Source organism: Salmo trutta, chromosome 35, assembly GCF_901001165.1.
Source record: "Salmo trutta chromosome 35, fSalTru1.1, whole genome shotgun sequence".
Classification (NCBI taxonomy): domain Eukaryota; kingdom Metazoa; phylum Chordata; class Actinopteri; order Salmoniformes; family Salmonidae; genus Salmo; species Salmo trutta.
Window position 1 is genome coordinate 31,093,402 of NC_042991.1, and position 12,070 is coordinate 31,105,471.

General features: G+C 43.6%; 1 protein-coding gene across 4 annotated transcripts; it reads left to right on the forward strand.

Moving 5' to 3' along the window:
* The first annotated feature begins 617 nt into the window (after positions 1-617).
* Positions 618-11,530, forward strand: LOC115175064 (translocating chain-associated membrane protein 2). Of its 4 annotated transcripts, XM_029734226.1 has the most exons (11): positions 641-906; positions 2,871-2,934; positions 4,299-4,408; positions 5,561-5,677; positions 5,756-5,814; positions 8,314-8,398; positions 8,782-8,852; positions 8,982-9,086; positions 9,727-9,870; positions 10,343-10,500; positions 10,600-11,530. In XM_029734226.1, exons 1-11 carry the CDS (start codon positions 787-789, stop codon positions 10,674-10,676), a joined length of 1,110 nt encoding a protein of 369 aa, XP_029590086.1. In that variant the 5' UTR covers positions 641-786; the 3' UTR covers positions 10,677-11,530. The 4 variants fall into 4 exon arrangements, with proteins under 4 accessions (XP_029590085.1, XP_029590086.1, XP_029590084.1 ...); XM_029734225.1 differs by having other exon boundaries at positions 618-906; positions 10,343-11,530; XM_029734224.1 differs by lacking the exons at positions 641-906; positions 2,871-2,934 and having other exon boundaries at positions 2,947-4,408.
* The last annotated feature ends 540 nt before the right edge of the window (positions 11,531-12,070 follow it).

Consider the following 12,070-nt stretch of genomic DNA (forward strand, 5'->3'; position numbering starts at 1 on the left):
TTGAGATGAGATATAATATGTTGTTGTACTGTGTCGGGCCCATGGTTAAGTTTCCACACCTCAAATGTGACTTAGGGATATCCAAGACATGTTTTGCTGTGCTAACTTTTCCATCGCCCTTATAAGGGATCATGGTATTGTTGACTAAATGTTCTATAAAGGACCCAGGATGAGATCCATAGACAACGCATACAGAACACTAAAATGATGCTGGTTTTCATAGTTTTCTCCCTCTCAGGTGTTTGCCTATTCAACATTTTGTTCCATAGGTCAAGGCCACTGGTGGCTTGATAACAAAGAAGCAATAAAGGTTATATTGGGTGGACATAATGCAAAAAGTAGTTTTAATTATTTGGTCTTTCATTGAATTCTTGTATACAAATGAATGTATGCATTATATTATTTTATATCTACATTAAAAGCAAATAAGTTATGCTATGTTTGTAGGTATTACATAGTAATACATAGGTAATATGGGGTAATTTGTGTCTTTATTTGTCCTTTGAAAAGAGGGTGATTTGAAAACAAGCTCGCTCATTTATTAATGCTAACTAGATTTACATAAATCATGTCGAACATTGTTGTTGTAAATAAGAAAATGCTTTGAAAGTTGTTTAAACGTTGTAGCATTGTGGAGTTGTGCAGGAATTTCACTTCGCCTTGCCTTTAATGAGGAATGTAAAAAACGTCCCCTTTTAAGAATGTGCACATGCGCAGAGCGGCGAGACAGTTAACTTCTCAACTTCGCAGTCAGAACATTTTGGGGGACAAAGTAATTCTGCTGAAATGGCATTCCGGAGGAGAAACAAGAGTTATCCCTTCTTCAGCCAGGAATTCTTAATACAAAATCATGCCGATATCGTCTTTAGTTTGGTCATTTTTATTCTCATTGGATTGATGTTTGAGGTGAGATGAATTCTGATTTCATTTTTCCCCTCGCCTCACTCAGCTGTGATTTTGTTTTGTTGGCAGGTCCACTATACAATCTAACTATGAGATATTCCAATGGCATGTGGCCTAGTTGAATGACATGTGAAATCGGTTGTAAATGTGACTTTGTTGCTACCACTGTTGGCGACATCATTTGAATGTGTTGTGCAGACATGGTGCTTGGCGAATACATTGTTGCAGTTTTTGTTACAATGCAACAGTGTTGTCTACCTAGGGTTACAAAGTAACAATTTAGCAGAATTTATTTATCGTTTGTGTTCAAATTGACCGCGATAAAGTTGAAGCGAAAGACAGGACATCTTTACAGCATAATTTCCTTAATCTCAACATCAGTCTGTAGGCTAGTTAATCTACGTTTTTGTTAGATAAAACGGGACAAATTCCGTTTCAAATGTAAACGTTTTTGCGTACGATTAGCCCATTTAAAGTGTGTTGTCACTTTGTCCGTTTTGAATTGTTATTACAATGTGTTACTTTTTCATTTTGCATTGATGTTCAACTAATGAACTCGTTCTGTGTGTTTGACATCAACGAAAAGCTCATCTAATTACCATACAGGAATAAATGTGTTTCGACTCAGGTAACGTTATTCCGCTGTTATTCCGCTGTTAACTGCCACGTCTCCGTTTTTCAGCGATTCTAATTTGCAATGAAAGAGTAGACTGACTCGCTTTTCTATGCTCTTGACACCAACCGTGTTCCATGATCTATTTGCGCCCTAGCTGTCATTTTAATTAAAGGACAAACGTAGACCTAAAAATGGTACCCCTTTGACTTCGTGGTTAGATCATTGAATGGTTCGACCAGAAATGGTCATCGTTGGATGATGAATTGGCACAGAAACACTTGCCGTAGTCTAATCCGTTAAAATAACACTCTACGGTTCGTTTTGCAAAGTCATTTTCATTGCTGCGATTAGTTTTTTTTTGCCTCTTTAGGGGTCAATCCGGAATGTAATTTCCCTTCAGCGAGCTATTGCCTCCATGTGTTCCTACAGACTATGGAGGGGGTTTCCCCGAGTTAAACCAACACTCTGAATAGACCCACGTAAACGAGATCCTCTCTCATGAACTCGGTGGGCCCCTCACGCATGGAATGTTGGCGACTTGTTAGTGCACTCCAGTCTAGAGTTTAGTCTACTGTAAAAGTAGCGTCATCCCTTCTTCGTCAATGCAAGCCTTGTCATGCCGAGCCTACATGTTTTTTCTCTCTTTCTACAGCACAGTCATACCTTGGCATTCCAATAGTGTGATTGCAGCCCTGAATTCAGGGCATTTCTGCATCTGCAGTAACCCCCCCCAGCATCCCATTGGTTCCAGCATGAAGGCTATCTTGTGAGCCTTGATATTCTGGATTTCCCCTGGTTTGTGTACTGGAGTCCTACACACAGTGTCCTTCCCTCGCAGTCCTTTCCATGGGAAAGCAGGGCCTGACAGGCGGGGGCAAACGCCCCAACTACTGTTGTCCTAGCTAGCTAGCCACCGGTGTCGCCCCCCCCCCCCCCCCCACACCTTCTTCTTCGGTGGGCATCCAACGCCACCTACTGTACTGGAGCCCCCCCCCCCAACCCTCCTGTGTACCGGATTCCTAGTTTATAAAGAGGGGTTCCTCCAGATGTAGGAACACCCAGAATTGCAGGCCACATTTACACCCTTCTCCAGATTCATTTTCAAAGCACAACGTCAAATTACGCCCAAAAGTGGGAGGTGTTTGAGAAAGTTGCCATTTTTTTAAGCAGTTTGAGGATAGAGAGAGAGACACAAACAAACGTCCATTACCAGAACTCTCTATATTTGTCTGTGTGTACTTGATTGCATTATAGAGGAGGTCATGCATAGGCAAGTCATTTGGCAGTATAATAAGAAGGTAGTCAGACAGGATGGATATAACCTAAATGTGATTATGATTCTCTTTTCTAGGCAACAGCAAAGACTGCCATATTGTTTATTCAACCTCAGTACAACATCAGCACACTGTCACCAGGTTTGTGCCACAACCCCCATGATACACTACCACAACCCCCATGATACACTACCACATCAGCTATGCGTCCTAAATGGCACCCTATTCCCAATATAGTGCACTTCTTTTGACCAGGGCTTCTAGGGCTCTCGTCAAAAGTAATGCTCTATGTAGGGAATAGGGTGCCATTTGGGACGCAGACATACTATAGACTAAAAGGATCTGGGCCTACTGTATACTTGCTCAGTAGCATTGCATCACTCTGGCTGCATTTACACAGGCAGCTTCATTCTGACCAATTAGTGGGAAAAAAGATCAGAATTGGGCTGCCTGTGTAAACCCTTTGTTAGAGTAGGCCACATAGAGTAGGCCTATGTGCTATTTCTCAGACCTGGGTCAAATACTTTCAGATACTTGAGCTGCACTTGGTTTAGTTTGCCTAGTACAATGGAACCAATGGAATAGAAAGTGAAAACGCCAAGCTAAATCAAGTGCACTGCACTTCAAACCCTTTCAAGTACTGATGAAGGCGTAACTGCCGAAACATGTTAGCCAGCCTGCCCGGCCGAAAAAAATGGTCTTTTAGTCCTTTAAAAAAAAACTGGAGTTTCCCAATGATTCTTGAACTTGGGATTTAATTGGATGTCTTTGTCATATATGGCTGAGCACCCAGCTATTAAAGCGAGAGGTCGCCTGTTACCCGCTCCACAATGTGAATTTGATCTAGGCCTGATTTTTATTCAGTTTTCCTCCTTTTGAGTCTGAAAGAGCCGCATAAGTTGTTCTGAGAATACCTGTTGTCATTAACGCATTCCTAGCTGTAGCCTACGTGTGTATGACCAGTGTCCCTTGTCATTCATTATGCATCGCTGTCCTCCATTGTCCTGTCTGTCCTCCCGTCTCTCTGTCCTTCCTCCTGTCTGTCCTCCCGTCTCTCTGTCCTTCCTCCTGTCTGTCCTCCCGTCTGTCTGTCTGCCTGCCCGTCTTTCCCCTCCGTCCTCTTGCCTGCCCGTCTTTCCCCTCCGTCCTCTTGCCTGCCCGTCTTTCCCCTCCGTCCTCTTGCCTGCCCGTCTTTCCCCTCCGTCCTCTTGCCTGCCCGTCTTTCCCCTCCGTCCTCTTGCCTGCCCGTCTTTCCCCTCCGTCCTCTTGCCTGCCCGTCTTTCCCCTCCGTCCTCTTGCCTGCCCGTCTTTCCCCCCCGTCCTCTTGCCTGCCCGTCTTTCCCCCCCGTCCTCTTGCCTGCCCGTCTTTCCCCCCCGTCCTCTTGCCTGCCCGTCTTTCCCCCCCGTCCTCTTGCCTGCCCGTCTTTCCCCTCCGTCCTCTTGCCTGCCCGTCTTTCCCCTCCGTCCTCTTGCCTGTCTGTTTGTCCTTCGGTCCGTCTGTCCAGAGGGAGAGGTGACGTTGTACCAGTACGGCTGGCAAGACTGCACCACTATCCTCTTCTATTTCTTCATCACCATCATCCTCCACGCTGTGGTGCAGGAGTACGTCCTGGATGTAAGTACTACCAAGACCCACAGCATTTTGGATATTAGTGTTTTTGTATCCCCTAGATTGTTTTTTCTAAGTAGGTTGCAAAGGTTCCCAAAGCAACAGCCAAGGTACTCTGGCATCTTAACTGTCTGTCAATTGAAACCAATATTTGCTAAACTATTACAGTCTGGAGTCAATGGGGCTAGGCGGAGTGGCCTGACTTATTGATACAATGGTAGGGAAACACAAGGGGTAAAATGGAGATTCAGGTATGAGTTGAAGAGTACCCTTTTAAGCACAGATGTAGGATCAATCAATCATTACATGAAGTGGACATGCGAAACTGACCTTAGATCAGCGTCTATGGGCCTACTCCAGACAGACTCCTCATGAGGTCACAAGGTCATATTGAGTTGTCTTTCTGTCTGCTCTCCTAGACAACTTGCAGGACACAGGAATGTAGCCTGGGCCCGTATCCACAAAGCATTTCAGAATAGGAGTGCTGATCTAGGATCTGTACCATTATATTCTTTATTCATTATGGCAAAAATTCTAAAAGGCAAAACTGATCCTAGATCAGCATTCATACTCTAAGATGCTTTGTGGATATGGGCCCTGATCTCAAATCTGTTTGGGCTATCTTGCGAACTCCTATGTTTAGCATGACCGTGACCATAAGAGTTGGCAAGACGGCACAAACAAATCTGGGACCCGGGTAACAGGAATGAGATTGTAATAAAAATGGTTGATCTCAAAAAAAGGTAATGGGATTGTTATTATTTTCCTCTCTAGCTCCATAATCAAGTGTGTTTTACAATGGCTTAACGCTTGAACGGCATGTCTCTGCTCAGAGGGGTGTACTACAAAGCAGGATATGGAGTTAGCCAGCAAACTTGTCAACATTTTCTGACAACTCTAATTGATTTAACAAACGAAAAGACATATCTAGGTTTAGCTTTTTTTAATGAACCATAAAATCAGTAGTTATTTCTGTTATCATATTAGCTGGCTAACTCATTGATCCTACTTTGTAGTACACCCCTCAGAAGGGTTTCAGTGGCTAAAAATAGCCATCTTGTTTGTAGGTCATTTTATTTTTGTTCACTTCATTTTGTATCATAATGACATTTTGTAGCTCTTTTTCCTCTTTTTGTCATTTATTTTTTTCGTTGTTAGAAAGTGAATAGGCGCCTCCATCTCTCAAAAAGCAAGAACACCAAGTTCAGTGAGTCAGGCCAGCTGTGTGTGTTTCACCTGGTGTCCAGCGTGTGGAGTTTCTACATACTTCTAACGGTAAGAAACGCATCAATGTGTAGTGTTAGGTCAAATCATCATGAACAATTCCACTGAGTCTCCCTTTTCCCTTTGCAGGAAGGATACGTGTTTCACCCAAGCAGCCTTTGGGAGAACTACCCACATGTCCACCTCCGGTATGATGACTCAGCACTAAACAGGGTCTGCATCTAAAATGGAATAGCAGACTCACACACACACACACACACACAGTGCCTTCGGAAAGTATTCAGACCCCTTGACTTATCCACATTTTGTTACGTTACACACGTATTCAAAAATGGATTAAATAAATAAAAAAGCCTCATCAATCTACACACAATACCCCATAATTACAAAGGGCTAACATGTTTAGATTTTTTTGCACATTTATTAACAATAAAAAACTGGTACCTTATTTGCATAAGTATTCAGACCCTTTGCTATGAGACTTGAAATTGAGTTCAAGTGCATCCTGTTTCCATTGATCATCCTTGAGATGTTTCTACAACTTGATTGAAGTTACCTGTGGTAAATTCAATTGATTGGACATGATTTGGAAAGGCACACACCTGTTGACGGTGCATGTCAGAGCAAAAACCAAGCCATGAGGTCGACGGAATTGTCCGTAGAGTTCCAAGACAGGATTGTGTCGAGGCACAGATCTGGGGAAGGACACCAAAATATTTCTGCAGTATTGAAGGTCCCCAAGAACACAGTGGCTCCATCATTCTTAAATGGAAAAAGTTTGGAACCATCAAGACTCTTCCTAGAGCTGGCCACCCGGCAAAACTGAGCAAATGGGGCAAAAGGGCCTTGGTCAGGGAGGTAACCAAGAACCCGATGGTCACTCTGACAGAGCTCCAGAGTTCCTCTGTGGAGATGGGAGAACCTTCCAGAATGTCAACCGTCTCTGCAGCACTCCACCAATCAGGCCTTTATAGTAGAGTGGCCAGATGGAAGCCACACCTCAGTAAAAATCACGACAGCTTGCTTGGAGTTTGCCAAAAGGCACCTAAAGAATCTCAGACCATGAGAAACAAGATTCTCTGCTCTGCTGAAATCAAAATTGACATTTTTGGCAAGAATGCAGCATCCCTACAGTGAAGCATGGTGGTGGCAGCATCATGCCTTGGGAATGTTTTTCAGCGGCAGGGACTGGGAGACTAGTCAGGATCGAGGGAAATATGAACGGAGCAAAGTATAGAGAGATCCTTGATGAAAACCTGCTCAGGACCTCACACAGGATTGAAGGTTCACCTTCCAACAGGATAATGATGCTGAGCAAACAGCAAAGACAACACAGAGGTGGCTTCTGGACAGGTCTCTGAATGTCCTTGAGTGCCCCAGCCAGAGCCCGGACTTGAACCTGATCGAACATCTCTGGAGAGACCTGAAAATAGCTGTGTAGCAATGCTCTCCATCCAACATGACAGAGCTTGAGAGGATCTTCAGAGAAGAATGGGAGAAACTCCCCAAATACAGGTGTGCCAAGCTTGTAGCGTCAAACCCAAGAAGACTCAAGGCTGTAATCGCTGCCAAAGGTGCTTCAATAAAGTACTGAGTAAAGGGTCTGAATACTTATGTATATGTGATATTTCAGTTTAATTTAATACATTTGCAAAAATGTCTAAACCTGTTTTTGCTTTGGCATTATGGGGTATTGTGTGTGGATTGATGAGGGGGGGACGACGACGACTATTTAATCTATTTTAGAATAAGTCTAACATAAGAAAATGTGGAAAAAGTCAAGGGGTCTGAATATTTCCCTCATGCACTATATATACAATAGATGACTGATAGGGGTGCTGTTTTTTTATTTCACCTTTATTTAACCAGGTAGGCCAGTTGGGAACAAGTTCTCATTTACAACTGTGACCTGGCCAAGATAAAGCAACGCAGTGCGACAAAAACAACAACACAGAGTTACACATGGGATAAACAAACATACAGTCAGTAACACAATAGAAAAATCTATGTACAGTGTGTGCAAATGTAGTAAGATTAGGGAGGTAAGACAATAAATAGGCCATAGTGGCGAAATAATGACAATTTAGCATTTAACTCTGGAGGGAATAGATGCAGAAGATGATGTGCAAGTAGAGAATCTGGGGTGCAAAAGAGCAACAACAAAAAATAGAACAATATGGGGATGAGGTAGTTGGGTGTGCTATTTACAGATGGGCTGTGTTGAAGCCACCTTGCTTCCATCTTGGCACTCCTCCATTGTAATTGTTTTTTGTTTTGGAATATATATAAATGCATTAATGTCTACATTGGATTTTGCCACATGTATTATATTAGACACCTTAATCCATACTTTAAATTATATCATGTCAGCTAAACAAGTTAAAAATAATTAAAACAAATAAAAATATTTTCCTTAAAGTATAATTTTGAGATTACTAATGTTACTATCGCCACTACAACATACTTAAATACATGTCATTTTGTTCTTGAAATATTTAATTGAAATACTGCAGAATTCCATTCATTCCCATGGAAGACTGATCCTACTGGGGATTGCCGGTGGCTTCAAAGCCTCTCAATGGCAAATGCATAGCATCAGCAATCCAGGATTTCTATACATCACTGGGTAGTTCCCCTGCTCTGTACTGTATCCTTGAACAACTACTCTCTCTCTCTCTGTGTTGCAGGTTTCAGGTGAAGTTCTTTTACCTCACTCAGCTGGCCTACTGGCTTCACGCCCTGCCTGAGATCTACTTCCAGAAAGTACGCAAGGTCAGTGCTGAGGCTGTGGGAAACAGAGGACTGATATCTCTGTGTGTGTTGTGCGAAAACAATTAGCTGAAAGGAAATCTTCATTAAATCAGCCCATAGACTGAATAACGAATTCTGTCAGATTATATTCATCATAAAAATGATTGTCATTTGGGTAAACAATCACATGTTACTTTCCTCACATTGAAAGCTGCAATTCATCTGATTGTCCATAGACTCCTTTACTTTCAAGGTAAAAAGAAAATGATATGGAAACGTGCCATTCGGGTGAACTATTCCCTATATTAGTTTACACCCACATGGCGTCTTTCTGAGTGCTTCCATTCCTATTGACAGACAACCAGAAGTTGTTGGTGTGACTGCTCGTTGTTGTTGTCCCTCAGGAGGAGATCCCTCGCCAGTTGCAGTATATCTGCCTCTACCTGCTGCACATCTCTGCAGCGTACCTGCTCAAGTAAGCACCTATACAAACATAGATAAGTACCTAATATTAGCACAAATACATATAAAAGCGCATGAGCACATATACACATAAGCATGTCTAAGCACCCATAAAACCCTAATACTCCCTCCTCTCCCACAGTTTGAGTCCTGTAGGCCTGGTACTCCTCTGTCTGCAGTACCTGTCTGAGCTGGGCTTCCACATCGCCAGAATATTCTACTTCACTGATGAGAGCCACCAAAAGATGTGAGTTCCTATTTCCAACTCTGTGGCCTTGTGGTTCGCGTGTCCGGCCTCAGATTGGAAGGTTGGGGGATCCGCGGTTGAGTCATACAAAAGACTGTTAAACTGGGACCTGATCCCGCTCCTCTTGGAACTCATTATTAAGGAGATAGCTTGGGGGTAAGGCCCTGTGATACTCGTTTCCTGTCCAGGAGGTGTACATCAAGCTGCCTCACGCTACAGAATCAGGAGACGGGCTCCTGCCCAATGGGCCGTTCTGGCTCGGACAAGGCTTGCTTACCTTTGTCATAACCTTCTCTCTTTACTTTCCAACTGCACAACAACATATCATATAGAAGTGCTGTTCATATTATAATGTGACGTGAACAGCACTTCATTAAAAGTAGACTGTAATATGACATCAGCAGACATATTGGGGTGACTTCCTGAAAAACAACCTGCCAAGACTCCCCCTATTGGCTCATTGCAACATTCTTGGCCAATATGTGTGTGTGTGTGTGTGTGTGTGTGTGTATATATTATGCTGGAAGTCTCCCTGCTGCTTATGATGATGTCTTATTGCTGACCTTTAATGGCACTGCATGCCTTGTGATCAATCCTAATAATCATAATCCACTTCTGTTATTTACTGATGTGTGTCCAGGTTTGACCTGTGGGCCGTGAACTTTGTGTTCACGCGGATGGTGACCCTCACACTTGTGTTCCTGGCTGTGGGTTTTGGGTTGGCCCGTGCCGAAAACCAGGGGCTGGACTGGGACATGGGCAACTTTAACACTGTGCTGATACGGTAAGGGTTTTTAGTAGCGTCTATGTCTATTGTACACAAATTACACACACCAGCATTTCTACTTGCACATCATCATCTGGACATCTATCACTCCAGTGTTAATTTGCAAAATTGTAATTACTTCGCTACTATGGCCTATTTATTGCCTTACCTCCTCACGCCATCTGCACACACTGTATATAGATTTTGCTATTGTGTTATTGACTGTACGTTTGTTTATCCCATGTGTAACTCTGTTGTTTTTGTCACACTGCTTTTCTTTATCTTGGCCAGTTGTAAATGAGAACTTGTTCTCAACTAGCCTACCTGGTTAAATAAAACATTTATAAAATATCACGCAAGTGTGAGCACTCACACACAAACACACTCCCCCCTTTCTCCCCTCCCTCCCCTTTCTCCCTCTCCTCCCTCCCCCCTTTCTCCCTCTCCTCCTTCCCCCCTTTCTCCCTCTCCTTCCTCACCCTCTCTATAGGATGCCTGTGTTGTTGCTGGTGAGTCTGACCCAGTCCTGGCTCCTGTGGAAGTTTATCCGTTTCCAGCTGAAGCGGTGGCGAGAGTTCAGACACGAACAGGTCGCTAGGAAGAGGGCCGCCGCCAAGCAAACCCCCCGACCGCTGAAGAGAGACTCCAGTGAGTGGACAAACACACGCGCTTTAATAGTACGAGTTGAAGACATTCTATTACAGCAAGTGTATTTAGGTTTGTTCATGTGTGAATGCCCTCCTCCAGTTGGCCACCATGAAAACGGCGCAATCAAAGCTGAGAACGGAGCCTCTCCTCGACCCAAGAAGATCAAGGCCCCCTAATGGCTCCACCCATCATGGCTGCCTGAACAGTGACCCTGACTATATGGCTTATCAATCAGAAGAACAAGAAACTGGTCCCACACATTCATCCTCTTCCTGTTTTGCGTATTTTCTGGAGGTGATGTGGGGGCTGCGTCTGTCGCCATGGACACAACAAGGCTTAAAAAATGCAATTCCTAAACCAAACCCCCCTCGAGCTCTGAACAGACATTTACTCTCATATCAGTATTTTTTTATGCAACTGCCTGCTATGGACACACTGGTTCTGATCTCCATGTATACTATTTATGACACACTGTATACTGTATGTGTCATATTGAATGTGTTGATGCCTGTTCCTTGTGCGTTAAGAACTGTACTGGTCTGGGGTTTGTCCAGATGCAGCTGTTTTTGAGCTCTGCTGTTGAATGAGTCGCCTTCGCATTTGTTTTTAGCATGTGTCGTATTCATTAGGCACCAAACGGAAGAAAACTGACTGAAACGTGGACGGACTAGACGTGCCCAAGAAGAAACACTCATTTTCGGTTTCCTTTGCAAAATGTTTTGTGCCCTAATAAACACAACTCTGGTTACTTGGTGCAGGAAGAATGTTGCTGGTTCTACGGTGGTCCTAAAGGGATATCAGAGCGTGCTGGCTTTGCTACCTAATCAGTGACGGGCGGGACCAAGTTGAGATTGGTTACTTCTTGGCCCCTCCCTGGTCGGTGTGGCTCGGACCATGCTGTACTCATGCTGTGGTCACTTTACACAAACATCCTGATGACCACCATGTATGTTGGATAATACTGCATGCTAATCCATTGTTTTTAGTTTTTTTCTATTTTTACTTTATTAAATAATGCATTGTTCTTAAATGCTGAGGTTTGAAGTTATTTTTGTCTATTGCATTATTACCATGATGGAAGTCGGTTTTGTATGTGTTAAAACGTACTGAATGTTTCCAAGTCATTTTACTCTAATGACCAGAGCCACAATATAGGAAGTACTGCAGGCCCAAAGTAACGTTCAGACACAGCCCCTAACTGTCAATTCCCTACTTCCTCCCTTCTTGATTCCTATCATAAGTCATTGGAGGGAGGGACCTTGGATGCTCTCTTCCAGTGTACTTTGACAGGAATTGAGGAAACCAGGACAGAGGAAGCATGGATTTGGGTCATTGTAGTCTTGCATGCCAGCCAGCCTCTCTCCCGATAGGCTGTAAGTAGCTTTGTGTGAGCCAGGGCCTATCTCCGTAGAGTGAGGCAGCTTGATGTACAAGTACACCCCCTGGACAGGTGGCACAAAAAAGTATTTAGGAAAATTGCAATTGGCTCAGAACAGAGCAGCACGGCTGGTCCTTGGATGTACACAGAGAGCTAATATTAATGTAAATCTCTCCTGGCTGAAAGTGGAGG

Bases quoted from the DNA above. Each gene is read 5' to 3' on its own strand.
- LOC115175064 (XM_029734223.1), top strand. From the start codon at position 3,749: ATGACCAGTGTCCCTTGTCATTCATTATGCATCGCTGTCCTCCATTGT. The intron at 9,087-9,726 runs GTGAGTTCCTAT...ATGTGTGTCCAG, and splicing joins GATGAGAGCCACCAAAAGAT to GTTTGACCTGTGGGCCGTGA. The intron at 9,871-10,342 runs GTAAGGGTTTTT...CCCTCTCTATAG, and splicing joins TTTAACACTGTGCTGATACG to GATGCCTGTGTTGTTGCTGG.